The sequence below is a fragment of the Neofelis nebulosa genome, chromosome 16 (genome assembly GCF_028018385.1).
Source record: "Neofelis nebulosa isolate mNeoNeb1 chromosome 16, mNeoNeb1.pri, whole genome shotgun sequence".
NCBI lineage: Eukaryota > Metazoa > Chordata > Mammalia > Carnivora > Felidae > Neofelis > Neofelis nebulosa.
In genome coordinates this window covers 31126986-31151826 of record NC_080797.1, presented here as the reverse complement: position 1 = coordinate 31151826, position 24841 = coordinate 31126986, and the positions used below count along the sequence as shown (strand labels likewise).

The following is a 24841-nucleotide window of genomic DNA, read 5'->3' as shown; positions in this document are numbered from 1 at the left end:
CCCGGGCCAGGGAAATCTTGCCCCTCAGAGGTCGTAACGTGCGGCCAAGTCTGAGACTCTCTTTAGCACAAATGTCACCCCAGCCTCCCTTTCCCAGCCCTGGGTCACTAGACCCCACCCTCCGGGGCCTGTTTTGCAGTTAGACTTTGTCTTCTAGATTAATATTCCAAAGCTTCGTTCGGGAGCCTCCAGTGCGGCCCAGGTTGCCTGGGTTAAGCTTGGTACCCAAGGCCCCTTTCCCCTCCTGCTCCTTTGGATGGTTTCTGGGCTCCAGCTGGGGTGGGACAGCTGCGGTTCCCTCTCCCACCCCGTGCCCGGGGCTCTTTCCTGTCTCCCCCAGCTCCTCCCGGGGGGAGCCCCGGCCATGCCTTCGTGATCGCCACTGGCTAGGACCCTCTCGCCTCTGCCTTCCTGGATGCCTCGGCTCCTACCTACCGAGGGCTCTCTGGCCCGGTGGTTCCTCGGGTTGTAAGCTACAAGGGCCCCGGGACCCTCTGTCCCTTGTTCGTGGCACCCGTGGCACCTAGACTTAGTAGTTGCTGGAAGAATGCTGTGGCTTCTTCGTAACTGACATACGCCTCCTGGTCTGGGTGCTCCGTGGGTGTGGTGTAACGCAGCTTCACGCCCCCAGTACCTGGCACTCCGCCCGATTCCAAGTCATGACTCAAATGTGTGTGGAGTGAATAGGCGGGGGATGAGTTTGTTTACCAAAGGAAGGCTTTTCACCTGCTCTCCCAAGGGCAGGCACCTCCATTCACTCCGCAGGTTTACTGCCCTCGTGGGGGCCCTCGTCAGGATGGCTGGGACTAAATCAAGATGGGAAGCCCGGCCGGAGGCTTGGCACGCCCCCCCCCAACCCCCCACGGGCTCAGAAGCTCTGACAGTTGCTCCTTCACTGGTTCCTCTCTGGCCTCTGGGTCCCAGCTCAGTGCGTGGACCCTTTCCACCCTCCCCATCCCTTCCCTTCCTGCAACCAAACAAGGGTGCTGCTTAGCCTGCTGGAGACTCGTGAGACCCATACGGCCCACTCATGCCTCCTGAGTGAATGACCTGAGGTCCAGGGAGATCTCCCAGCTTTGAGCAAAGGCCTCGCCGGGGTGTCTCTAGGCCTGCTCTGTGGATCATGGGAGCACGGGAGCCCCTTGGGACTTAGAAGCGACTCCCTATCCTTGGCCTGCACTGAGATGGGTGCAGGGTTGAGTTAGTGCTCAGCACCCACGGGGCCCGCACGTGCTCCAGGGAGGACCCGTGGCTGGGCAAGGAGAGACGAGCCTCGTGAATCTTGAGGTAGGTCTCTCTTGCTCTGTCACAAGCTCCCTGCTAAGTCACCCGGTGAGTCACCGGAGGCCTCTCAACATCAGGAACAGTGGTTACCTTGCCGTGTGGTTGCAGGAGTCAGGTGCATCAGGGCTCCCCAGGCGCTGCCCCTGCCCTGCCCCACCTGCTACATGCCACTGAACTTGTCAGGCTCCCCTCGTGCCGTCTGCCAGCCCCGAAGGGCCTCCTGACCTAAATGGAAAGGTAGTAGCTTTGGGTTCCCAAACCAACACTCGGCTCTTTACTTCCTGCCCATTTTCAAACTTTCCTTCTCCTTCTGGAAGTTTTCGTCTTGTCCCAGGCCACGGTGGGGCCCCACTGGACCCAGGAGCGGAGAGGGCACCTGTCCCTTACTGCCCAGGGGCCAGCAGGCGGAGCACCAAGCACTGGGTTATTGTAGGACTTCCTGAAACATGGTGGTCACTCTGGAGGAGAGAGAGAGAGAGAGAGAGACAGGTGACCGCAGAGCAAGTGGCTTCTGACTCCGTCCCCGTTCTGTCTCCTTCCTTCCCTCTCAGCACCCATGTCAGGTGCCCTGCCTGGGGCTGGCAGAAATAGGTAGGCTTGAGGACTCCAAGAAAGACACGACTAGGGCAGGCGGCAGGCGGCCCCATGGAGCTCGCCCTGAGACAGGGGGGAGCAGAAGGGGAGATGTTCCTTGGGCTGTGACCCTCCCTATCTTCCACAGCCCCACCCATAGGTGACTGTGTGACTTGGGAAAATGACAGACCTTCTCTGGGCCTCCGTCTTCCCAACTAGAGAAGGAAGGGATTGGACTAGACCAGCGGTTCTCAGGTTTCATCCTGCAGAGGGGCTGTTGGTGGGGGCAGAAACTATACTCATTAAGCAATAACTTCCCTCCCGCTTGCCGGCCTCTGGTAACCTCTACTCTCCTTTCTGTCACTAGGAATTTGCCTACTCTAGGTTCCTCGCGTACAACATTTGTCCTTTGGTGACTCGCTCTTTTCACTTGGCATCATGTTGAGCAGCTTCATCCATGTTGTAGCAGGTGCCGGAACTTCATTCTTTTTTGTGGCTGAACAATATTCCACCTTGTGGACACGCCACATTTCGTTGTCCGTTCATCTGACCAACACTCGGGGTGCCCACCCGTCGCGCTGCCATGAGGTGTGCCCATGTTCTTGCCTTCAATTCTCTTGGGCACGTAGCTAGGAGTGGCATTTCTGGATTGCGTGGTGATTCTATGTTTCGCTTTTCGAAGGACGGGCCCCTCTTTTTGATCTGTTTTATGTAGAGCGGAGTAGGGGGGAAGGCTGTCTGTGATTCCACTCGGGAAAAAAAACAGCTAACAAATACGAAACACTGAGACTGTGACTCCTGAGGCCCCTCCCGTGTCTAAAACCCTATTATGTTGGTGGTGGCGGGGTGGGGGGGCAAGGTAAAAACTATAAACAAGTTTGGGTGCAGCGGAGGTTGGGTGCAGGGCTCCAGCCCTAACGGAGCCTTAAAAGGAAAGCAGAGCAGGGACGGCACATCCTGTACCCCCCTGCCGCAGACAGCCCGAAGCGGGGGCGGGGGGTGCCCATGATGGGTGGATGGTAGAATCTGGGGGCCGACAATGCCAGCAACACCAGACGGGACACGCTCTCTGTGCAGAGCACTTGTGAGTGTCACCGTGGCGCGTAAGTCAAGTCAGCATCCAGGCCGACCTGCGTTCTTCGGTTACAAGTTTTATCTCTGCCCTAGCCCGCCCCACAGGCCCGCCTTCGGGCCTCGGGAGACGGGAAGTGTCGTCGGGGAGAGGAGAGAACCAGGGTGCCGTGGCAGTCGGATAAGGCAGTGCACATATTCAAGGCCAGCCTATTTGGACAGGGAATTTCCCCCCGAGAGGTCAACGTCGAGGACCCCACGAGCAGCCTGTTGCATGCTGGCACCTGCTATGTGCCCATCTGCCCGGCTGCCCGTGTCTGTCCTCAGCCCAGCTGGGCGGTGGGTGGTTGGGGTGGAGGACGAGCTGTCCTCAGGGGAGGGTGGCAGGGCCCTCGGGCAGGGCAAGGCCAGGAGCTGGGTATAAATAGCCCCCGCCCAGCTGGGAAGGCCCGGCAGTGCCCTCCGCCCTCCCCCTCACCAGCTGCCAATGCCAGGCGGGTCCCTACCTCCCTTGGGAGCCTGGCTGTTGTCCGCAGGTCCTAACCATAGGAACTTCCTCAGCGGAACCGAGGAGTCTTGTCCTGTGTGGAGGCGAGACCTCCGGATGCCTGGATTCCTGGGGAGTAAGGCCAAAACACTGCAAGAAAAGGACATCAGACTGGCCTTTGGGGGAAGGAGCGGCTCCTTCAATCCTTCCCTTGAGAATTAGCAACTACCCATCGTGTGGCCTGGACTTTCAGTAGACCAAGTGTGCTCGTGTGTGTGTGTGTGTGTGTGTGTGTGTCACAGGCCGAGGTGTTGGAGAGATGGGAGAAGACACAACCTCTCTCCCTAGGGAACTCTTACTCCCACAGCAGATCAAACTGGAAACAAATGAGTCCAGGGCTTTGTAATAAGATAGGAATAAGGTACAGAATAAGACACAGAGGCGGGAGAGGTTACCTTCACCTGGGAGCCCCCGAAAGTCTTTGAAAGGAGGTGACCCAAGACGCATGTGTTGAAGGATGGGTAAGGTACTCGCCAGCAGCTTGGTGGGGGACGGGCACTCCGGGCGGAGGGCTCAGCTCCAGCAGAGGCGCGATGTGGGGGGCTGCCTGGCAAAGCACCCGGAGCCGCTTGCACTCGGGTAGGAAGAACTAGGGAGAATGAGGCTTGCTGTGTGGCCCCCCCCCCGCCGACCCCCTCCAGGGGAATGTGTACCTCCTAATGGGGGACGAGGAGCTGTGAGTTGAATTGACGCATCCGTGGCGGCAGAGGTTCAGACCTGAGCCCTGTGCGGGTAGGATGCTTGGTAGGGGGGGGCGGGGGGGAGGGGTGCCAGGCCGTGTCTGGGGGACGGCAGCCATCCTGCAGAAGTCAGTCCCACGGCCGAGGCCTCGTCAGCCCCATTGCTGGCCCGTCGCCCTCATCCCCAGAGGGCCTTGCTCACTGCCAGCGGGATATCCAGATCTGAGCTGGAACCCTGGCAAGGAGCACCCTGGAAACGTCTCTGTGCCCTTGCCCTTTGGGTGCCTTTAACACTCAGCCAGATCCCAGGTGTCTGTCCAGCCACCCCGGTTAGCACTGAGCTGCTCTGAGCCCAGGCATCCTTCCCAGCGATGGATGGGAAGGGGTTCTGAAAATTCTGATGTGTTCTATCAAGTCAGAGATGGAGGGCAGGAGGCTGAGGGTGCTGACAGGGCAGGGACAGAGTGCTTGGGACACCCCCCGCCACGGTAACCGCACGACCATCATTTACTCCTCTTACGTCTATGTTACAGGTGGAGAAACTGAGGCACGGCAAGGTTAAGGAAATTGACACCCGTAGTTAGGAAACAGCACTGGGGTGAATAGCTGGTTGGCCCCCGGGCAGCAGGGAGGGGCCAGGGTTTGGCGGGAAAGGGGAAAGGTCTCATCTCTGAGTCAGGGAGTTGTTTTCAGAGGGTGTCACGCTTGGAGCCAGACAAACCCAGGGTTGAATTCCGGCTTGGCCCAACTTTCATCGCTGGGCAAAAAGAGGCTGGAGCCTTGGGGGCCTTGGGGCCTTGGCTGGTGAGCAGACCAATAAGTGGGGGAGGTGCCATGGGACAGGGTCCCGGGTGCCAGAAGTGACTGTGGGACAGACCGGCCGCGAGAAGAGTGTGTGCCGTGGGGGCAGGAGGCCGAGCTGACGGCAAGCGCGGCCACCGCAGGGGCGGTCCACACCTCCAGACACAGGCGTGGACGGGGGCCCGTGGTGGGGACCCCGGGGAGACTGGCCCTGGCCAAAGGGGAAGGACGCTGAGGCTGGGAAGTGGGCCCAGGTCTTCCCGTGCCGCACTGGGACAGGCGTGGGGAGGGGGCAAGGACTTAGCAACACACCCTTGGAGAGGGGTTTTCATGGCACCACACTCAGGACCAAACCCAGGTGGGGTGGCAGGTTCCCCACGGGGCTCAGCTCTTGTCTCCGACTGGCCTCCTCATATGGGGCTTCGGGTCCTAAATGTCCAAGGAGGGAGTGGGAAAGGCCTGGGCTTCTTCCCAGGGGAGCCTCGCTCCCGTGCCGTCCTCTCAGGATGGCGCCGTGCTATCTACCCCCAGCCCCGGGCTCGGGTTCCCACTCCAGTGAGGGCAGTGCTGTCCGGGCGGCTGGCGGGGCTGGGCTGGAGGTCCTGGCTAAAAGCGGGTGGGGAGGCAGCCCGAACTGGGAGGGAGGCTCAGCGCTGACACTTGGCCGTCCTGCAGACTTGGACAGGTTACTTGGCTTCCGGGCCTCAGTTTTCCTCATCTAGGAAATGGGACAATAACGATGATAATGAAGTTCCTATCTCACAGACTTGCTATGAGGATTACGTAAGGTAAGAGACACGAGCGCTTAGAACTGGCCCAGCATATAATCAGTGACAGATATTTGAATATCACGGTTATCATGATAACCTGTTTATAACTGGAAGCAGGGCAGGGGCAGAACAGGGCTCCATTGGGTGCCGGGTGCCATGTGCCCATCCGGGGGCTCTGGGCTGACCCGCTCTATCTCACTCGGGTGTGGGACCGGTGGTGTGGCTCAGGCCACAGATGGGCCAGTCCTGCCTCCTTCAGGACCCAAGCAGGCATAGCCAAGAAGACAGGTGGCACAGTGGTTTGCCCCACAGGCTCTGGAGCCAGATGTCTTGGGGTCCGATGAGCAACTTCTTAGCAGCTCTGCCGGCTGGGCTGGTTACTCAGTACACCAGTCTACACCATCTGGAAACAGGGCTGCTGTAATGCCCCCTTCTGTGTCACATAGCTGCTCTGAGGATTCAGTGAAGCAAACCCAAGGGGAAGACTCAGCTCGGGGAGCATGCCCTGCTCTGTCGCAGACCTGGCACCAAAAAGCCTTGAGCAAGCTGACATCCTTCCTAAACCTCCGCTTCTTCGTTGCCACCCTGGAGAACTGATCAGAAGTGAAGCACGTAGTAAGAGCTGATGAATGGCAGACATTTGGTTCAGCCCTGTGTCTAGTCCAGGAAGCTTTTGCATGTTTTTTTTTTTTTTTTTTTTTTTCTGATCTGAATCTGGGGTCTTCTGGACCCTCTTCCCAAGGTTTCTGTCATCACTTTGTGTGGGAGACTTGACCAAGGTCACTGCCAGACTGGAGCCTTGCTAGGGTTGGTGCTGGATGTAAGGGGCCCCCATGCAACCCTTCTTCCAGCTCACACTGTCCTGACCACAGGGCTGATTGCGACTGGCCTTGAGGTCCACTGAGACCCACAGATCATTTTCTTAGTCTTTCCCACAAAATGTCATCCCTGCTCTCCCTGTGCTGGGGGAGAGAGTGGAAGAGCAGCACCTTGATTTTTCTAGTTTTTTTAAACTCTTGTTCCTCCTTCCCTGGCTCCCCCCAAGACCTTTCCTTCTGTTGACTCTTAATAAAATCTGAGGGTCTGACCGGATATGGCTTGAGAAATGAAGGTTAAAAGGTGAGGTGACTTGAGTAAGGTCGTGAGTGTATGCTCTGACATCTTCTCCCTCCTGACACTGAGCTAAACTTGTTGTGCAACAAAGCCAAGTTCCAATCGCTGGTGAGAGGGAAGATGGCACTCTAGAAACTTCTAGGAAGCTGCCAAGATGGTCCTGGAGGCCCTGGTGGACAAAGGACAGAGGACCTAGTAGAAGCCATCAGTTCCCTGGGGAGACACTGGGATGCTTTGGGCATCTTCGGCAGGCAGTATCCTGGGGAGGGGCACTGCCATGGGCAGTGTGTGTGTGTGTGTGTGTGTGTGTGTGTGTGCAAACCTCAGACACACATGCATGTACAAGTTCCCCACTGGGACTGGGGCTTCTCTGCTTTAGCTGAGTTGGGACTGGGGTCAGGCCAGCTCCTGCCAGCTTCCTTGACTTGGGTTTGGGTTATTTCCCATGGGTCATTGGAGTCTCTATGTGGCTTTAGAAACTTAGACTCCCTAGAAGCTTGTCCAGCCCAACTGCTTCAATGCCCGTCAGGGCAACTGGCCCAGAGCCTAGGAGGGACTTAACCTGGGCTCTCAATAGGATCTTTCCAGTCCAGGGTTCTTTTCATGGTATTGCATTGCCCCCAAGGGCCCCCACGAGAGGTTCCTACTGGTCACTGTGCTCACGTCAGATATGCCCACATCAGAGGGCTGACTTGGCCTGGGTCAGAGCTCTGCCCTTCAAGGGATGGTGTATTCTTGAGGTCAAGACAGCGCATTCAGGTACTACGTTTCTCAAGGCCATGGGTTCGGGCTGACGGGCCCTCCATCGCTCCACCTGCCCCAGAGGGCTCACGAGGAAGACGCAATGCCCATGACGTTCCGTGTGCCCTGTGCCGGCAATGCCACTGCCCTCTGTCTGCCTGCAGGTCCCTGGCCCTGGGCCAGCAGTACACCTCGCTGGGCTCGCAGCCACTGCTCTGCGGCTCCATCCCAGGCCTGGTCCCCAAGCAGCTGCGCTTCTGCCGCAATTACATCGAGATCATGCCCAGCGTGGCCGAGGGCGTGAAGCTGGGCATCCAGGAGTGCCAGCACCAGTTCCGGGGCCGCCGCTGGAACTGCACCACCATAGACGACAGCCTGGCCATCTTCGGGCCCGTCCTAGACAAAGGTACTGTCTCTGGGCTGAGTAGGAGGTGGGTGAGGGGCTAGATTGGGGGAGGGCATGAGGACACGTGAGCCTTCCACCTCAGCAGGCCTCAGTTCCCAGCCCAGGGTCCCCAGGAGAGGGCCATAAAGCCAGTCACGGCCCACAGCCTCCACAGGAGTGGGCGGGCTCCCTCTCTGGACGGATCCAGTTGGGTCACCTTGGCTGCCACACCTTCCCAGGTGCCACTGGAGGTTGAGCAGCCTGGAGATGCTCTGTATCCTGAGATCCTAGGGCAGGAGAGGTGGCCATGGCCTTCCTCCCCGCTCCCGGCTGCACAGTGGAGGGGGCAGGCCTTGATGCGGACAGTTGCGACATTTTCCCAACACTGTGTTAAGTGCTATGCAAATCTAGCTTTTGGGTGGGATGAGGGCATCACCACCTCTAGGCCCCTCCCTTCTAGAAAATTCTGGAGTTGAGGAAACTGCCTGGAGCTGGTGGCATTGCATTGCCCCCAAGGTTTCAGGGAGAAGATCCCGCTGGTCGCCATGTGCCCTGCAAGCTGGACGTGCCCAAGGACTGTGGAGGGGCTACTGGGCGTGCTGGTGTCCCGGTAACTTTCCAGCCCTCCTGCCACCCAGGAGTCTAACCCGCTGTACCTGAAATGAATGGGGTTCACCCAACTTGACTTCAAACATGACCAAAAGAGAGTGAGCGGTAGGGGGCAACTGCTCCCAAGAAGGGGACTTTGGGGCTGTGAGTTCTGGGCTGAAGATGGGCAACTCTGAGGAAGGGCAGTGTCCAGGAATGTAGTGACCCCAGCTGGCCTCCAAGGAGCCACCGCTTCCCCCCCGCCCCCCGCCCCTGCAGCAACTTGAACCCTCTGGACCACCACCAGGGCTTTGCCACCCAAATTGGTGAGCCTGGCCCTCCCTCCTTCTACAAAACTGTATTCATAGCCAGAAGGAAAAGGGATCTGAGAGCCAGGTGGATCTGACAGGGAGTGGGTGGCAAGTGGGGGGATGGACCCCTACATTGAGTGTGTCGTGCCCCCTTTACCTGTGTCTCAAGTGTGCTGAGTCGGTCTGACCTACAGGCCATTGTCAAGGGACAGAAGGGCAATTAGGGAATCAATGGATGATGGTTCTGTTTACGCTTCTATTACCAAAGCTAATTATTCCTTGTTTACATAAAAGGTTTGGCCTCTAATTGGGGCCAAGTGGCGGCGGTTTGCATTTCAAACCTGATCTTGCCGGTGTGTCGGTCTCACCGCCTTCCGGTGCCCCACCTCGGGCCAGGGAGCGCTTAATCAAACAGCCTGGCGTCTAGACGCGCTCCCCAAAAGCAAGACTCGCCTTCTGGTTGCTTTGACCCTCTTGAGACATTTGGCAATGAAAATCGGGCCCTTTGAGCTTATTCCCCATTCACGTCCGTGTTTAACGTTTTAAATCGCCGTTGTGGGTTCCGGTACCTGCCCCTTCATGATCCAAAATTGCAAGAGGGCAGTTTTGTGTTGGGCTGGGGCTGGGAGCTGGGTAACTTGCCTGAAACTCTAGGAATTTGATGAAGCCGAGGAGGGTCTGGGAAAAGGGCCCACGCACGCGCTGGCGCCCAGAGCCCGGGCCGTGAACCGGGTTCGAACCCTGCCCTGGGCTCCACGCTGGCGCGCGGCCCTTGGCCAGCCCCCAAGCCGTGTGGGCCGCCAAGAGTTAATTTCTACCACCTTCCCGCTTGGAGAGCCAGGGTGGCAGGGCCCGGTCCCCGGGGCGCGCCTCTTCCGCGGAGGCCGAGGCCCACTCCCCACGGTTGGCCGGCCCGGGGACTCGCACCGCGCGCCCGTGGGGCGGGGGCCGCGGGGGTCGGCGGCCGGAAGGCGACGGGGCCGCGACGGCGGGGCGCGGGCGAGCCGGGGATCGCGTTCCGCGGGCGGGGCGGCAAGGGCGGCCCGGAGGGGCTTAGGCGGCTTGAAAGGGGCCCGAGCGCCGCCCCCCACCGCGCGGCCCGGCCCCGCGCCCGCTGCGGCCGCCGCGCCATTCACACGCCCTCTGGCCATTCTGCGCGGCGCGGGGGCGGGGGGCGCCGCTTCAATGGGGATTTCGCGGGCCGGCGCCGGGGCCGGGGGCGCGGCCCGGCCGCGGGAGCCGCCCGTTGCTACGCGGTGGCGGCCGGCCCGGCGGCCCGGGCCCGGCGGCCGCATTATGCGGGTAATGCGGTGTGACACCGCGCGAACAAAGGCGGATTGAGCGGCCCAGCGGGCCCCGCCGGACGGGGACCGGCACAGCGGGGCTGTCAGCGCCGCTCCCAGGCTAATCCCCGCCCCGCCCCCGCCGCCCCCGCGTCCCCGGGGCTGGGAACCGAGCGCGGCCCGGGGCCCGGGCGCCGCCGCCGCCGCCGCGAGAGGCCGCGGGCCCGGCCGGAAGCGAGGCGCTGGGTCCTCGGCGCCGCCGTCCCCGGGCCGCCAGGGGGGGCGGGGAGGGCGGGGGCTGGAACGGGGGGCGCGGAGAGCGGGTAGGTGGGGCTCGGGTCCCCGGCCTTGGTGGCTCGCGGCCGCGGTCCGCCTGGGCTGCGCGGGCTCGCTGCGCCGGCGGGGCGGTCCGTGGAAGCGGGACGGGCGGCTCCTCTGCAGGTGGCCCATGAGGCCACCAGGCTCCCCGCTTGTGTGCGGGGGGCGGGGGGCGGGCGCGATCTCCCTCCGCACTCAGGACGCGAGCCTGGCTCCAAAGCCCGCCCGCGTGGCCTTGGGCAGGTCACCTCCGGTTCTGGGTGCCTCGCCCGCAGGGAGAGAGATAGTTGGACTGTCGTCTCCCAGGCCTTCGCCCCGTGGTCGTCAATGTCTGCATCTGTAAAACAGGCCTATGTTAAGACTTTCTGCCTCGTGGTTAAGAGGATTAAATGAGCTAACGCCCACGAAGGGCAGAATCTGGTGCATACTGAGAGCTCAAAGGTGGTTATCAGGATAAGGAGGATAAGGGACACCCCAAAGAATTTCTCCTTTCCCTTCACGGGACCCTGGGGCGGAACCAAGGGAACTGCCTTGTTTTCTGATCCTCCTGGTGGTGGCGGGCAGAGGGCTCGGGATGCAGGTCACTGCCGTCCTGGTCAGGAAGTCTGGTGACAGAGGGAACTTATACCCGTTTTACAGAGAGGGTAACTGAGGCTCAGAAAAGGAAAGGGTCTGCCCAAGGGCATCCTGACTACGTTTAGGTGGTAGGTTCCCAGGCTGCCCGCCCGCAGACCTCAGGCTCTCTCAGGAGTAGGGGGGGGCTCAGGCGTGTGCTGTGGTCTCTGGAATTTGGGCAGATGGAAGGCAGGGGGCCTGGGGCTAGGCCAGAGCAGGACTACTTTATCTCTTCAGCAACCTGCCAGAGCTATAGTTCCCACTGCTGTTTTTACCCTGTAGCAGGTGTTGAGGCCCCGAGTTGATCAGTTACTGCCCTGGGCCTCAGTTTGCTCATCTGTAAAGTGGGGGTACCTCAGAGACTGGGCCAAAGGGGGTCGGAAGGGCACCTAGGTTCCTCCCTCTGTCCTCGGGGCCTTCTTCCCGACTGGGGAGGTCGAGGCAGAGAGGCTGCCCCCCCCGCCCGGGACCCGGCCTGAGCAATGCCCTCCCCGCAGCCACCCGCGAGTCGGCCTTCGTGCACGCCATCGCCTCTGCCGGCGTGGCCTTCGCCGTCACGCGCTCCTGTGCCGAGGGCACCTCCACCATCTGCGGCTGCGACTCGCATCACAAGGGGCCGCCAGGCGAGGGCTGGAAGTGGGGCGGCTGCAGCGAGGACGCCGACTTCGGGGTGCTCGTGTCCCGGGAGTTCGCGGACGCGCGCGAGAACAGGCCGGACGCGCGCTCGGCCATGAACAAGCACAACAACGAGGCGGGCCGCACGGTGAGCTGCGGCCGCCCTCGCCCCGACCCTGCCCGGTACCCCTTTTCGGACCCTGTGCCTGCCCCTCCCGGCTGGCCCCACCCCTGCCCCACCCTACCCTTCTGGTGGTTCTTGTACATGCGGGCTCCCTGCTCTCCTCTTTCCCCCTGGTGGACCCTGTCACCCCCCCCCCCCCCCCACGCCCCACAATCACCCCTTCTGTTCACCCTCCGTTCTCCTTGGGCTGTTTCCCTGCGCGCCCGCCCGCCCACCTTCCTCAGGGGTTAGTCAACTCGGGAGTGTGGCGGCCCCGTGGCGCAGGTACCCGCCAGCCCATCCAGTGCACGTGGGCAGCCTGTGCAGGGCTGTGAAGACCGGTGGGCTTGGCTTTGAGTTCAACCTCCACCCCTTCCTCTGGTGGTTTGACCTAGGGCGAGTCACTTACGCTCCCAGCCTCGGTTTCCCCATCTGTTAAACGGGGATCGCAATCCCTATTTCCTGCAGCTTTGAAAAATGGCTGCGATTTCTGCCAATGCTTGGGCTGTGAAGGGGAGGGAGACGATGGTCATCGTTTTTAGGTCCGCACCTCGGTCCCCAATCCGTTGTCTTCCCGGCACCCAGTAGGCACGGAGAAGGCTCCAGGGATGGGGGTGGGCGGGGGCAGAGTGGGAGGGCCTAGGTGTACTCCCAGGTGGGGTCCTTCCGGGGGCCAGCTGCCACTCCTCTTCCCCAGACCATCCTGGACCACATGCACCTCAAGTGCAAGTGCCACGGGCTGTCAGGCAGCTGCGAGGTCAAGACCTGCTGGTGGGCCCAGCCCGACTTCCGCGCCATCGGCGACTTCCTCAAGGACAAGTACGACAGCGCCTCCGAGATGGTGGTGGAGAAGCACCGCGAATCCCGCGGCTGGGTGGAGACCCTCCGCGCCAAGTACGCGCTCTTCAAGCCGCCCACCGAGAGGGACCTGGTCTACTACGAGAACTCCCCCAACTTCTGCGAGCCCAACCCCGAGACGGGCTCCTTTGGCACCAGGGACCGGACTTGCAATGTCACCTCCCATGGCATCGATGGCTGCGACCTGCTCTGCTGTGGCCGCGGCCACAACACGAGGACGGAGAAGCGGAAGGAGAAATGTCACTGCATCTTCCACTGGTGCTGCTACGTGAGCTGTCAGGAGTGCATCCGCATCTACGATGTACACACCTGCAAGTAGGGAGCCAGGTAGGGTGGCGGGGTGGGGAGGGGGGGAGGGAGGGCAGGGGGCAGGGAACTGGATTTGCCCATCGCCTCTTCTCCAGCAGCCTGCTTCTATTCCTGAGTCACCCAAGGCACACAAGCTTCCAGGGACAAATTAGGAAGCCGGGATTTCCCAAGCTTCGGTGGCAATGATCCTTGGACTGCTTTCCTGCGCGGATTGCCCAAAGCACAGATAACAGCGAGAGTGTGCACACAAGGCGGCAAGCAATTGATTAACATTTGTATACAAGTTAGTCACTTATGAGCCAGGTCAGACTTTTGCGTGGCCACTGGCTGTCATTGCTGAGCATCTGTGGCGCCAGAGGAGGGACACTGGGGTTGGAAGCCAGGACACCTGACTTCTGGTCCCAGTGTTGCCCTGTTCCAGGAACTCCCTAATTTCCTGTTCTTCCGCTTTCGTGGGTCTCCGTTTCCTTACCGTAAAACAAGGGGGTTAAAATACTTGAAATAGCAGGCCAAAGATCCTCTTTTACCCCCGGGGCAGAGTCATTTTTGCATCCACCTTGAACGGAGAGGGCAAGTTTTTGCACAAGCATAAATCCTACCGACCTGGAGGAGGTGGGTGGGGGGAAGCGGTGTATGTAAGCCCATATCCTGACAGATCTAAAGCTTGGGTGGGGCGGGGGCACTCTGAGCGAGTTTATGGAAGGGGATGGGGAGGAGGAGGGATTCAAGTTCAGAGTGATGGTGGTGAGTAATCAAGGGATCAAAGGCTGGTGGATTATGTTCCCAAGCTTCCCAGAGGTGGCCTGCGTGGGAGACACGCAGGTGCCAGGCCCCTGTGTCCATAGGTCCCCAGCATAGTTCAGGACCGATGGAGGGTGGTCCTAGAGTCTTGGAGGTGGAAGGGCTGAGGCCACTATGCCCCTTCTCCCTCTTCTCTGCCCTGAGAGGGAGCCTAGTCTATAGAGTCATGAGCCCTGGTCCAGCTGCCACCGCTTGCCGGCCGGGGGGACCAAGAAAAGAGCGTTTTTACAGAGCTGCCTCCTTATCTGCCATCCTCCCCGGAGGTGCTGTGGGGGACCAATGAAAGGACACTGGGGACAGTGCTTGGTTCACTGCAAAGAACTTGCCTGCCTGGATCATCCCCTCACCCCCCTCCCGGGGGCAGGGCAGGAAAGAGCACCCCACCAGGTGATGCAATTCACCCCAGAGGGCACTTCAGAGCTGGTGGCGCACGTCTAGGCTGTGTGGGGCTGGGGGCGGGGCCGGGCCTCCCTGAGGCTTGGGGGAACCCAGGTCATGGTCATGGGGAGAGCTCTGGGTGAAGGGGACTCACTCACCCCATCTGCGAGGCCCCTCTGTGTAGCTCAGGTTACGACCTGGCCGGGACGGAGCCCGGAAAGGCAGCGGGAGGCACTTGGAACTTGGTGGTACTTTCTTGGTGTCTGAGTAAGTGCAGTGTGGCCAGTGGAAAGAGGACAGAGGTGGCTCCAGCTCCATCACGTACCAGCCGTGGAACCCCAAAGCCCAGTGTCCCCATCTGTACAGTGATGGTTGGAGCCTAACATAAGTGTCATGAGGCTCAAATGAGCCACCAGGGGTGTATGTTTGTCTGAATCTCCTACTAACAGAGAGGGACAGAGGCCGTCAGAGAGCCGTGACATGAGGGTGTCTTCATGCGGTGAGATGGTGTCATCACCTGGCCAAGTTTCATTTCTTGCTTCTCACGAGGATAGAAGAGTTAGCGACCGTGAAAGAGCTCACAGGCCCATTGTAGCATGGCCAATATGGCCAGAGGCAACATGGTGTCCCCACCATCAAGCAGGACGTGGCTCTGGCCATTCTGAGAGGGAGCTTTGGGGAAGTCAGAATTTCAGAACACTCACACTGGACATCTGTCTGGCTTACCCATTGCCGGGGTCGGAACACTGAGCTCAGGTCTCTGCCTCCAGGAAGCTTCGTGTGTGGCAACTGCAGAGGCCATAGCAGCAGCAGCCCAGGTCCCATCAGTGGCTCTAGGGGGCTCTAGGGGGTCGTTGGTTCAGACCCGCAGCTGCGTCCCAGCACGTCCCCTCCTCCAGGTGGGCAGCCAAGAAGAGCCATCTGCTAAGCAGAGAAGGAGGTGTCTTGACCCTCAGGCTCCAGAAAATCCCCTGCCTTCCGCCCCTGGGGTTAGTACTGACCCTAAGAGGTATCAGTACATCTTCGGCCCTCTTTTCTCCCATTTCTGAAGTAGAATGGTGTTTTCTCCAGCCTTATAAAAGTGCTATGTAGACACGTTTTCAAGATGCCGCATCTAGGTAGATCGGGTCTCCAGGCCCCTCCTCTCCGGTCACTCTGGAGCCCTTGCTCTGGGACGAGTGGAGGACTCTCTCCCAATGTGGTGCCCTTTGAACAAATACTCTACTTGTTGAGTGATTTGGGACGAGCTGTTGAGCTTCTCTGTGCCCTGGCTCCCTCGTTTGTGAACCGGGGACAAGAGCCAGTCCCTCACAGGGTCGTCGTACGGCTGTATACACAGGGCCTGGCACATGGTCCGAGGAGGCGGCAAAGATTCCCAGGCTAAGCAGAGCCGACCTTCGAGAGCGACTTCCCCCAAGCCTGCTGCTTGATCAGAAGCGACAGGCCCAAGATTGGCCGAGACCTGGTTATCTCGCCCGTCTTTTCATCCACACTGACGCCATGGGCAAGATGGGAACTTTCAAGACAGGCCGGCAGGGACATGTGCCCTCCACCCGCTGGGTGGGGAGCAAGCCCCAGTCAAATGGCTTTCTACCACAGGAAGGCCAGAGATTCCCGGGCCCCCCTGGGTGGGGAAAACATCTTCTCCATTGCTTGTAGCTTGTGGGTCTCATGCTTTACCACTCATTTCCTCCCTTGGCAAGTACCGGGTTTATTCCTTGTTATTCAGATGTTGTGAGCCCAGTAAGCTGGACAGGTCTCTGGACAAGAGTCAGGTGGCCTGGCTGGCCCCAAGTGCTGGATCCGTCACTAACTTGCTGCAAAACCTTGGACATGTCCCTTTAATCTGGCTGAGCCTCGGTTTCTGCCCCCGGAAAATAATCTTCCCTTGGTCTTGTCAGCTCCCTGAGGAGCGGAGGGTTGATCGGGGATGCCCACGAAAGCGCTTTGGGGCTCAAATCCTTTATGAGATGGAAGTACACAAATGAGTAAGATGTGCACTTTGCTGTTCTCCTGAGAAGGAATTATTCACAGTTAATTAAATAGACGTGCTCCTGTGTGGACGGCTCATCATCAAACTATCGGTGCGACAGGGAAGCACAGGGCACGGGTCCACTCTCGATGGGAATGGGGCGGGGGGGCTAGACTGGCAGGGTTCCCCCGGTGTCTACACAGGGCAGATTCTTGCAAGAGGACAGCTGCCCACGCCCGGGCTCCCTGCTGCCTGAGCTCCCAGCTAGAAGGTGGGGCAGGTAGGATTTGGATCCACATCGGTGGTGGCTAAAGCCCTACCGTTCCTGTTTAAATCTCGCACCCTTCCTCAGCGGCAGGACCCAAAAGCAGAGGAGGGCAGGGGGTATGGAAAAGCCACTTAAGTGCCCCCGTTAGCCCCCGGGCACACGAGAAGTGTCGAGAAGCGTCGAGATCGCCTGTCATCAGCCTCGGATCTCAGCCCCCCAACGGGTGGTTTCTCTGAGAAAGGCATTGCGTCTCTTAATTCTTCCTCTTTGTTTTCCAAAGGGCAGTGGGAACGGGTGAAGTGTGTGGCTGGGCAGATTCACCGAAGTCCCATGGGAAGCAGGACCTGGAGCCGGGCTCAGCCCTCAGCACCAGACAGCAAGGAACCCGGACTGTTGCCAGACGCCCGTGCGGTAAATTACCTGGACCCGAGCCGCCCGCTGACGGGGAGGCCCCCCTCGCGCTCTCTCTTAAGTCTCTCACCCTGCTCTGGATGGTGTGTGGTTTTTAAAGAAGGGGCTTTCTCTTTAGTTCTCTAGGGTCTGATAGGAACGGACCCCAGGCTTCTCTTTGCACATGTTAAAGAAAATAAAAAATGGAAAAAAAAAAAAATTCTACTCCGACAGAACAGGCTGGGCTACCGTGAGCTCTCTGCCCGGTGGTGAAGACTTCAGCACGGGCAAGATTCTGTTTCCAGACCGCTCCTTCTGGTGATGCGCCAAGACGCCCGTGAGGTGGGAGTTACGAAGTAGGACAGACCCCTGCAGTCTCCTTTTCTCCGTCTCCTCCTGTGCAGATCTGATGTCCTTCCACATTCTGACAAAAGCCATAGGTTTAGCTAGGATAAAGTGGTAGGGAGGCCCGAGGCGATTGTGGGAGTAGGATTTTGAGTTTTGAAGAACCAGGAGCGCTGGGTGGCCTGGTAAGCTGTTTGAAAAGCAGCCGTGTGTTCTGTCTCGTTTTCTCTGTAACCCGGTTCTGCACAAGAGGCTCTTAGGACCTGCAGTCAGAGCCGCTCCCCCTCTTGTTGTCCATTCTGCGGCTTCCACCAGTCACGCGGCACGGTGGGGTTGTTTTGCTTGTTTTGTTTCTGTTGGTTTTCAGAGGATGATGTAAATAGGTTATGTTTCAAGGGGGCCGGCCTTCTGCAGCTCCAGTAGCTTCCTAAAGCAACAAGTGGTACCTTTAGACGGGGCCGTTCAATCCCTCCCAGCCCGGCTCACCGGCAGATTCTCCACAAAAACAAGCCCAGGTAGAGTGGCTGGGAGTCTAGGCCACCTTGGTAGAAGTTAGACAAAGGGTCAGGGAGTGGCGATCTGGTCCCGAAGTTCCAATTTGGTGACTCGTAGATGGGGGGGGGGGGGCCGGGGGGGGGGTTAAAAGTCGCTCCTTCGTCTCCTCTCTGAAGCAGACACGTCTTCTGGCCTCCTTTTCTCTCTTTGGCCTGTGTGGGTAAACAGAAGCGCCGAGTTCTTTAACACGCACCCTCCGGCCTCGCCTGCACGCGGACACTGCACCCATCCGCGCAGTTACCAAGGATCAGGGTTGGGTGTCCGAAGCGGGGCAAGCGGTCACTCGGTCCCTCGGGTAAAGCCTCTCACGGCCGAGTTCCCCTTGCTCTATGCTGGTCCTCTGGCGCGTCCTGAAGGAGGCTAGCAGAATGGAGGCAGGCGGATCGGACAGTATGAATCGATGCAGCTGTGTCTTAAGGAGAATCGGGAAGAATAGTCCAGAACAAAGTCGTTTCTTCCTTTTCTCCCTTCTCTCTCTGGTCTGCCTCACGCTGACCTAAGGTTCCGGGGTCTTCCCGCTTGCCCAGGCAGGCTTGCCGCCACCATCTAGAAGCCATGCCCGCCCTCTTGAATCCGCTGGCAACGAGCCCTGATAAAGATCCACACCCCATCCCCTCTCCAGAGAGTCTGAAATGCCCCTCCCCACCTCACCTTAGACTGAAGTTTTAAATCATGTCAACCAGATGATGCTTGCTTTATGTGAGAATTATTTCAGCAGAATGGATACAAATTTTCAAAAACAGTCTTTTCATATCTATGTATTCTATATTAAAAGTGATAAAGTCATGTTTCTGGGGCGTATTCAAGTAGCTGACAAGTAATTATTTAATAATAGTACATTGAGTGCATTGTAATTATTCTTGCCGTAGTCAGGTAATAGTATCCAACAGAAATTTCCTACCAACCTGCTGTATCCAAAGTTTTGTAAAAAGTTGTAGAAGTTGTTGATCTTTTTGATTTTATATTCAAAAAGTCTCTTTTTATAAATATTATTTATTATACAATGTATATACCTTTGAGTTAACTAAGATTATATATTATATAAATATATATATATTTGGAGAAAATATATTTCATCATGCAGTTTTTTTCTGTTAAGTCATTAAAGAGAAGGTAAACAAACTTAAAACGGATACATTGTACCGTGTGTGGAGTTTCCAGATTAATGCTCAGGAGGTCGAGAGTATCCGATTCTGGATGTGCTGGCCTCCACCTGCACCCTTAAGTTAGTGCCCCAAATCAAAGCCATTCCCTCTGTTCTCTAAAGCGGGATCATCGGAGACATCAGGGACAGTAGGTCTGATCCACTGCAGGGCTTTCTTACAGGCTTACTTTGCTCTAAGTCAACATCCAACAGATAATTCCCAGTTTTGCAAGTAAGCAGTTGGGCGCTAATGCTTTTCATAGACTCAGGCACCTCCACTGCACAAATTAATGTCACAGACACTCAGAGATGTGGCTCGAGGCCAGCAGACCACGGGGTTGGTTAATCCTTTCCTCACCCATGTTTTCAACTCCATTTATTGGGAAAATAGGATTTGCTCTATTGAAAATGAAACTTGACTGGAAATGGCTCCCCCCGCTGCTAGCTGATCTACAGAAGGGGTAGGTGGGTCAGGAAGATGAAGTGGTGTGCCCTAGCCTCTGGGTGGCCTGGAACAGGTGTCATTTGCAGCTTGCGATGGGGCAGAAAGGAATCCCCAGTGGGCACGCTCTGGGAAGGGCATTCTCTCCTCAAAACGCTGCTTCAAAAGGACTCACCTGAGACTCCCAAGCAATGCTTTCTCAACAGTGAGAGGCTACAACTCGGTTTTATGCCAATAGATGATCCTTTGGTCTTCAGACCTACCCATAAAATGTCACCTTCGGTTTATGTAGCACGGCTGAAACGCTTTTGCTTTTTCTTTCTCCCGATTTACCTTTATTAGAAGCAAATCTTACTCATCTCACTGCATAGAAAAACATACAAATAAAGCGGTCTGCCCTGTGTGGTGGCGATGGGCTGTCTCGTGCTACAATTCAGACCTCTAACCTTCGATTAGGAATGGCTACTACAAGTTCATGAATTTTACTGTGCCCGTTACGCGTCTTTATTTAGTCCCTGAAAAGCTTAAACCACAAAAATGGTGGAATCGGCGGCACAAGAAATCGGACGTGCAAAGTATACGGAAATCTCTGTATCTTACAGCCCTGCTCATCTTGTACTTTAACTTTGACAGAAAGCCAATACTCATCTACCCCACCATTCTGGGTAGTTGTTTTTTTTTTTTTTTTTTTAACCTAGAAGATTGCCAAATATTTAAATGGTCCCTATTCATACTTACCAAGGCCATTTGTAATCCTTTCTATGATTAATCATATACTATGATTAAAGAGAACACAGTTTATTGCAGTGCTTGAACGTTCAGTTTCCCCATAAGTATAAATACTAATAAACATCTAAAAACAAGAGGAAGTTTTAAAAAAATAAAGATCCAAGGGGCGCCTGGGTGGCTCAGTCGGCTAAGCGTCCGACTCTTGATCTCGGCTCAGGTCATGATCTCACAGCTCTGTGAGACAGTGCAGAGCCTGCTTGGGGTTCTCTCTCGCGCCCTCTCTTTCTGCCCCTCCCCCCACTCGTGCGCTCTCTCTCAAAATAAATAAACTTTAAAAAAAATCTTTGGGCCACCTGGGTGGCTCAGTCAGCTGAGTGTCCGACTTCAGCTCAGATCATGATCTCACGGCTTGTGGGTTTAAGCCCCATGTCGGGCTCTGTGCTGACAGCTCAGAGCCTGGAGCCTGCTTTAGATTTTGTGTCTCCATTTCTCTCTCTCTCTGCCCCTCCCCTGCTTGCGCTCGCTCTCTCTCTCTCTCTCTCTCTCTCTCTCTCAAAAATAAATATTAAAAAAAATTTTAACCTTTAAAAAAAAAAGATCTGAAAGAGACAATATAATGAGATTCCTTTCAAAGCAGTATTTTATGAAAAAAGGGAAGAAAATGTGTGCATTCAAGGCTGAGGGGAAGAAGAACAAATAAAGGCAAAGGAAAGGCAGAGAAAAGCAGGGGAGAGATGGTGGTGAGGCTATTCTAGGTGCATCCAGTGATGGTATCCAATGGTCCAGTGGTAGATCCAGGCCACCCTGGGTATGTGGACGGACACGTAAGCTGTAGGTGATCTACGTACACACAGGTGAAGTTAATGCAGCAAAATTTACGGTTTCTCTGCTGTCATCATTTCTCTTAGCTTAACAGAGAACTTTCTAGGAGGCAAAGAGTTACCTTACCATTAATCTTAAACTCCCCAAATAGTGGGACAAAGTCAGTTGTGTGGAGAGACCGTATGCTGGGAAAATTTCAAACATGAGTCCTCCTTGCAAATTCTGTCTTCACGGCTCGGGATTCTTGCCTCTCACAGGTGCTCTGTGCTGCATTGTAAGGCCACATTGTCCGCACAGCACACGGCCTCTGTGGGCGCAGCTCCAGGGCCCAGTCTCAGCACCGCTTGCCAGTGGAGGAGAAACTTAGATCATTTTGCAGCAACTTCTGAAATTTACATGCGTTTTTGAACTTTCATCCACACCTTCCCCAGTGTCGTCTTTGATGAGGCTTCTGAATCAAGCGGCCAGGCGAGGAACATGAAATCTTGCTTTCACCTTTTGTGCTTGGGCTGGGCTGGTTGTTGATCGCTGACTCGGTGCTTCAACAAGTCTGTTAACCAGGACTTCGTGATTTACACACTCGAATCTACTCCATGCCTTGCTGTGGAAACTTAAAGCGGAGGCTGTTCACTGCAGGTTTTGGGACATGAAAAGACAGCCTTAAGGCAAACCATGTTTCAGATTTCAGCCACCATTATGGTTTTTCTGTTATATATTTTTAAAGGTATTTGAGTGAAGATGTACAAATAACAGAAAGGAGGAGATAGCCTTTTTTTGAAGTTTTAATTACATTTTCTGACAAAAACTAGCCTGTTCACAGTGGATCCATATGTGAAGAAACCCAAGGCAGCAGCTGGCTGCAGTCTCCTTTGCTTTGTCACTAAGCCTGTGACCTCAGATGCTCTCTTGCTCTGCCCAGCACAGTTCTGGGATAACTTCAAGACCCCACCTTCTCGAGGCTACACAGGGACCAGGGTGGCCTAGGGTCCTCCTAGGAGGTATAGACAACTCCTGGCGAGCTGATCCTGCTGTCAGAGAGGCTCTGAAACTGACTTCTTCCCACTGAGCCTTGCTGGTTCTCTGAGCTGCCTTTCATCCTAGCCTGGTCCACCTCTGAAGATTGGGCTTTTAGACTAAGAGATCCTATAGCTCAGAAAAATGAAAAAGGATGCAGGATTCCAAAATGAAACGGGTGAAGAAATCCCACTGAGAGTGTCTGAATCCCTTGGTTTGTGCATTTCACAGGAAGGAGTAATTCTGCGAAACAATTTCCTTTTCTGGAGTATTCCTAACCCATTTATAGCTTTGGTATAACTTGTTTTTTAATAAGGTGCAAATAAGTAAAATAAATATGGAGGTTCTTGTTGCGCATTAACATCTGAAAATATGCTAGTGATCTATTTTTCTTTTTAAATGACTATACTTCCCTAAACAGTGAAAATCAGTTTTTTTTAAATGTTTATTTTTAAGAGAGAGAGAGAGAGAGAGAGAGAAAGCAGGGGAAGGGCGGGGAGAGAGGGAGACACAGAATCGGAAGCAGCTCCAGGCTCTGAGCTGTCAGGACAGAGCCCAAGGCAGGGCTCAAACTCACAAACCGTGAGATCATGACCTGAGCTGAAGTCGGACGCTTAACCAACTGAGCCCACCCAGGTGCCCCAAACCAGAGATGTTTAAATAAAAACAATCCATCTCCTTAGACTAGTTGTAACAAAGCAAGGAGGGGCTCTTCTGAGCCCCCTCTTCTTCACACATTCCTATCAGTCATACACACTGTTTCATACAAAATACTGGTCTACAGAATGTTTTCAAGTATAGATATTCTTTATTGCATTCCTTCATTTGCATTAAACAATATATTTATATTTTTCAATATAGTTTTGGACAAAACACCAAGAAATCAACCTCATTTAACAAGAGACATAAGTTAATACAATGTGTGCTGCTTTCACAGGAAGAGAAAAGAGGCAAGCTGTAAAACAGATAAGGGAATCCAAGATACTGGCCACCGGGAATCACAGAATTATACAATACAATCCACTTTTTAAAAAGCCACAAAATAAGCTAGGGATGAAAACCCAAAACAAGATAGATATGACACTGAAGTCAACCAAAAATACATACATGGCAAGATCTGGAGACAATTTGCCTTCTACCACGGGGACAAATGACAGAACTACACCCAAGTGCCACTGTGGCAACAAGTCCCTGGGCGGCATAAAGCCCCTTCAGATGGCTTCTGATTGCCTGTCCCTGCGTTTTAAGCAGCAGTGGGGAGAGAGTGGCCTGCTCTGTAAGTCTCATCACAAATATGATGACCTAATTAATTCCTTTTGACTCCGTTATAAGACAAACCACGGGCTCTCCTTCCCTTTGGAAGAAGAGTGTAGAGGGTAAAGGAAATGTGTTAAATGTACTGGAATGGATGTTAAAAGACTCAGAGGGCAAGGGCTAGAAAACAGTGTCTTCTGGAGAAAAGTGTTTTATTTAACAGATGCTAGAGAGTACAGATGGTTTAAAATAAAGGAAGGATAAATTCTAAGTTGTTAAGCTAAGGATACTAATAAGCCTTTAATATTACAAAGAATTGTCCCATTTAGAATTGGACACTAGTAACGTGCTGAAAGTTTATAAATGATTTTATTGTAACGACTCCTTTCTATTTAGGGGTGTACGCTTTTTCCACATGGGTCTTTAACAAGTCTTGAACAACAAGCTACCAAGCGGTAACGGTTAGCAGATCTCTTACCACAGAGCAAGTCAGTAACATTGAGGATATGCCACGGCCAACACTGTAATAATCAGACTTCCTATTAAGAAAGATCTTTGGACTGCAACTTGGAAACATCTCTGAAAATGATTGAGAACAGCATTTCGAAATTCAAAGCCCTGTTCCCTCAGGCAAAGATAACCACCAGTTTTCTGGGAGAACCTAAACCAAATACCCAAGTACCTTTAGTGTTAGCACAGGAGAGTTGTAAGATAATCCCTTTGAACCCACACTTCCAGTCACTCTTCCTGGTTTACATCTAGAAAGTCTTCCTTCTAAGAAGCCAAGTGTTGTCTTGGAACATTGTTACGTTTACTGAGAGGGCTGGGTGGCGATGGCGGTGGGGAGCTTAAAACGTGTAGTGTTCACAAGTGTAGTACATCACCCGCACTTAAAGACCGAGGAAGAAGAAATCATCTTAGCTTGCACAGAAAGGTAAGCACAGCATTCTAAAGCAAATTTGTACCTTCCACAAAACAGCAGAATATCTGAGTAAGCACAAGGGAGGGAGTTTTATTGCACTAATCATGCAGAGTGAGCACGTGTTGAAGGTAGGGACTGTTTGACTTTGTCCAGGATCTTGAGTTGAGTGAAGATCCCAGGCCATCTTCACCTTGGTCACTTCCCTTGGTCACTGTGTGTGTGCAAAGAGTCCGTTTTCAAAGTCAAGGGGGCTACTGAGAAAGAAATACCCAAAAGAAACAAACAAAAAACCAGATGAGGGTCTACAAAAAACCATGCGTCACAAAATCACTAAAAGCTTCTTAATGGTTTTTCTACGTTTTTCACTATGCATTTGCTATTAGATAAGCATTTCACAAAAGAAAACGGTCATAGCCCCATGCATTTAAAAGCAGGCTCCAATAAATATGTACCATTGAGTTTTTTCCTGCATTGTGACAAGGAAGTTTTGCGAAGCAGGACAAGGAGAACAAACCAACAGAACAACCAATTTCCTTGCTTGGTCTCTCAGGCCTACAACACAGTGAAGAACTCTAATAAATGGAAACAAAGTTGTCCAAGAAAGGTTGAGAATTCAAATTTATACGCACTGTAGAGCAAGTCTTAGAACAGGCAGTGGAATTTAACAGAGTGGTAAGTCTGGCTGACGGTCTTAAGTGTTGCATGTACTTACGCTCCTTCTTCTCTTAAGAGGGCCAAGAATTTTCTCACACGGTATTCGGGATCCATCTAAACACAACA

The 24841-nt window shown here is 55.0% G+C and overlaps 2 protein-coding genes across 5 annotated transcripts in view; one reads left to right on the top strand and one right to left on the bottom strand.

Annotated features, from left to right (window-relative positions):
* Window positions 1-18535, top strand: part of WNT3 (Wnt family member 3) — a 47367-nt gene extending 28832 nt beyond the window's left edge. The window contains exons 2-5 of one of the 4 annotated variants that reach the window (XM_058703341.1): window positions 7745-7986; window positions 11578-11843; window positions 12556-13031; window positions 16725-18535. In XM_058703341.1, coding sequence (XP_058559324.1) covers window positions 7745-7986; window positions 11578-11843; window positions 12556-13031; window positions 16725-16953 — 1213 coding nt within the window. In that variant the 3' untranslated portion in view covers window positions 16954-18535. Of the gene's footprint in view, window positions 1-7744; window positions 7987-11577; window positions 11844-12555; window positions 13044-16724 lie in introns of all 4 variants that reach the window. The other 3 variants (XM_058703342.1, XM_058703345.1, XM_058703343.1) reach the window with 3 other exon arrangements.
* Window positions 18536-22673: 4138 nt separating this feature from the next.
* The window catches only part of NSF (N-ethylmaleimide sensitive factor, vesicle fusing ATPase), a 150576-nt gene continuing 148408 nt past the window's right edge, over window positions 22674-24841 (bottom strand). Inside the window, exons 20-21 of the mRNA XM_058705386.1 lie at window positions 24774-24829; window positions 22674-24315 (exon numbers count right to left, since the gene is read on the bottom strand). Coding sequence (XP_058561369.1) covers window positions 24270-24315; window positions 24774-24829 — 102 coding nt within the window. The 3' untranslated portion in view covers window positions 22674-24269. The remainder of the gene's footprint in view (window positions 24316-24773; window positions 24830-24841) is intronic.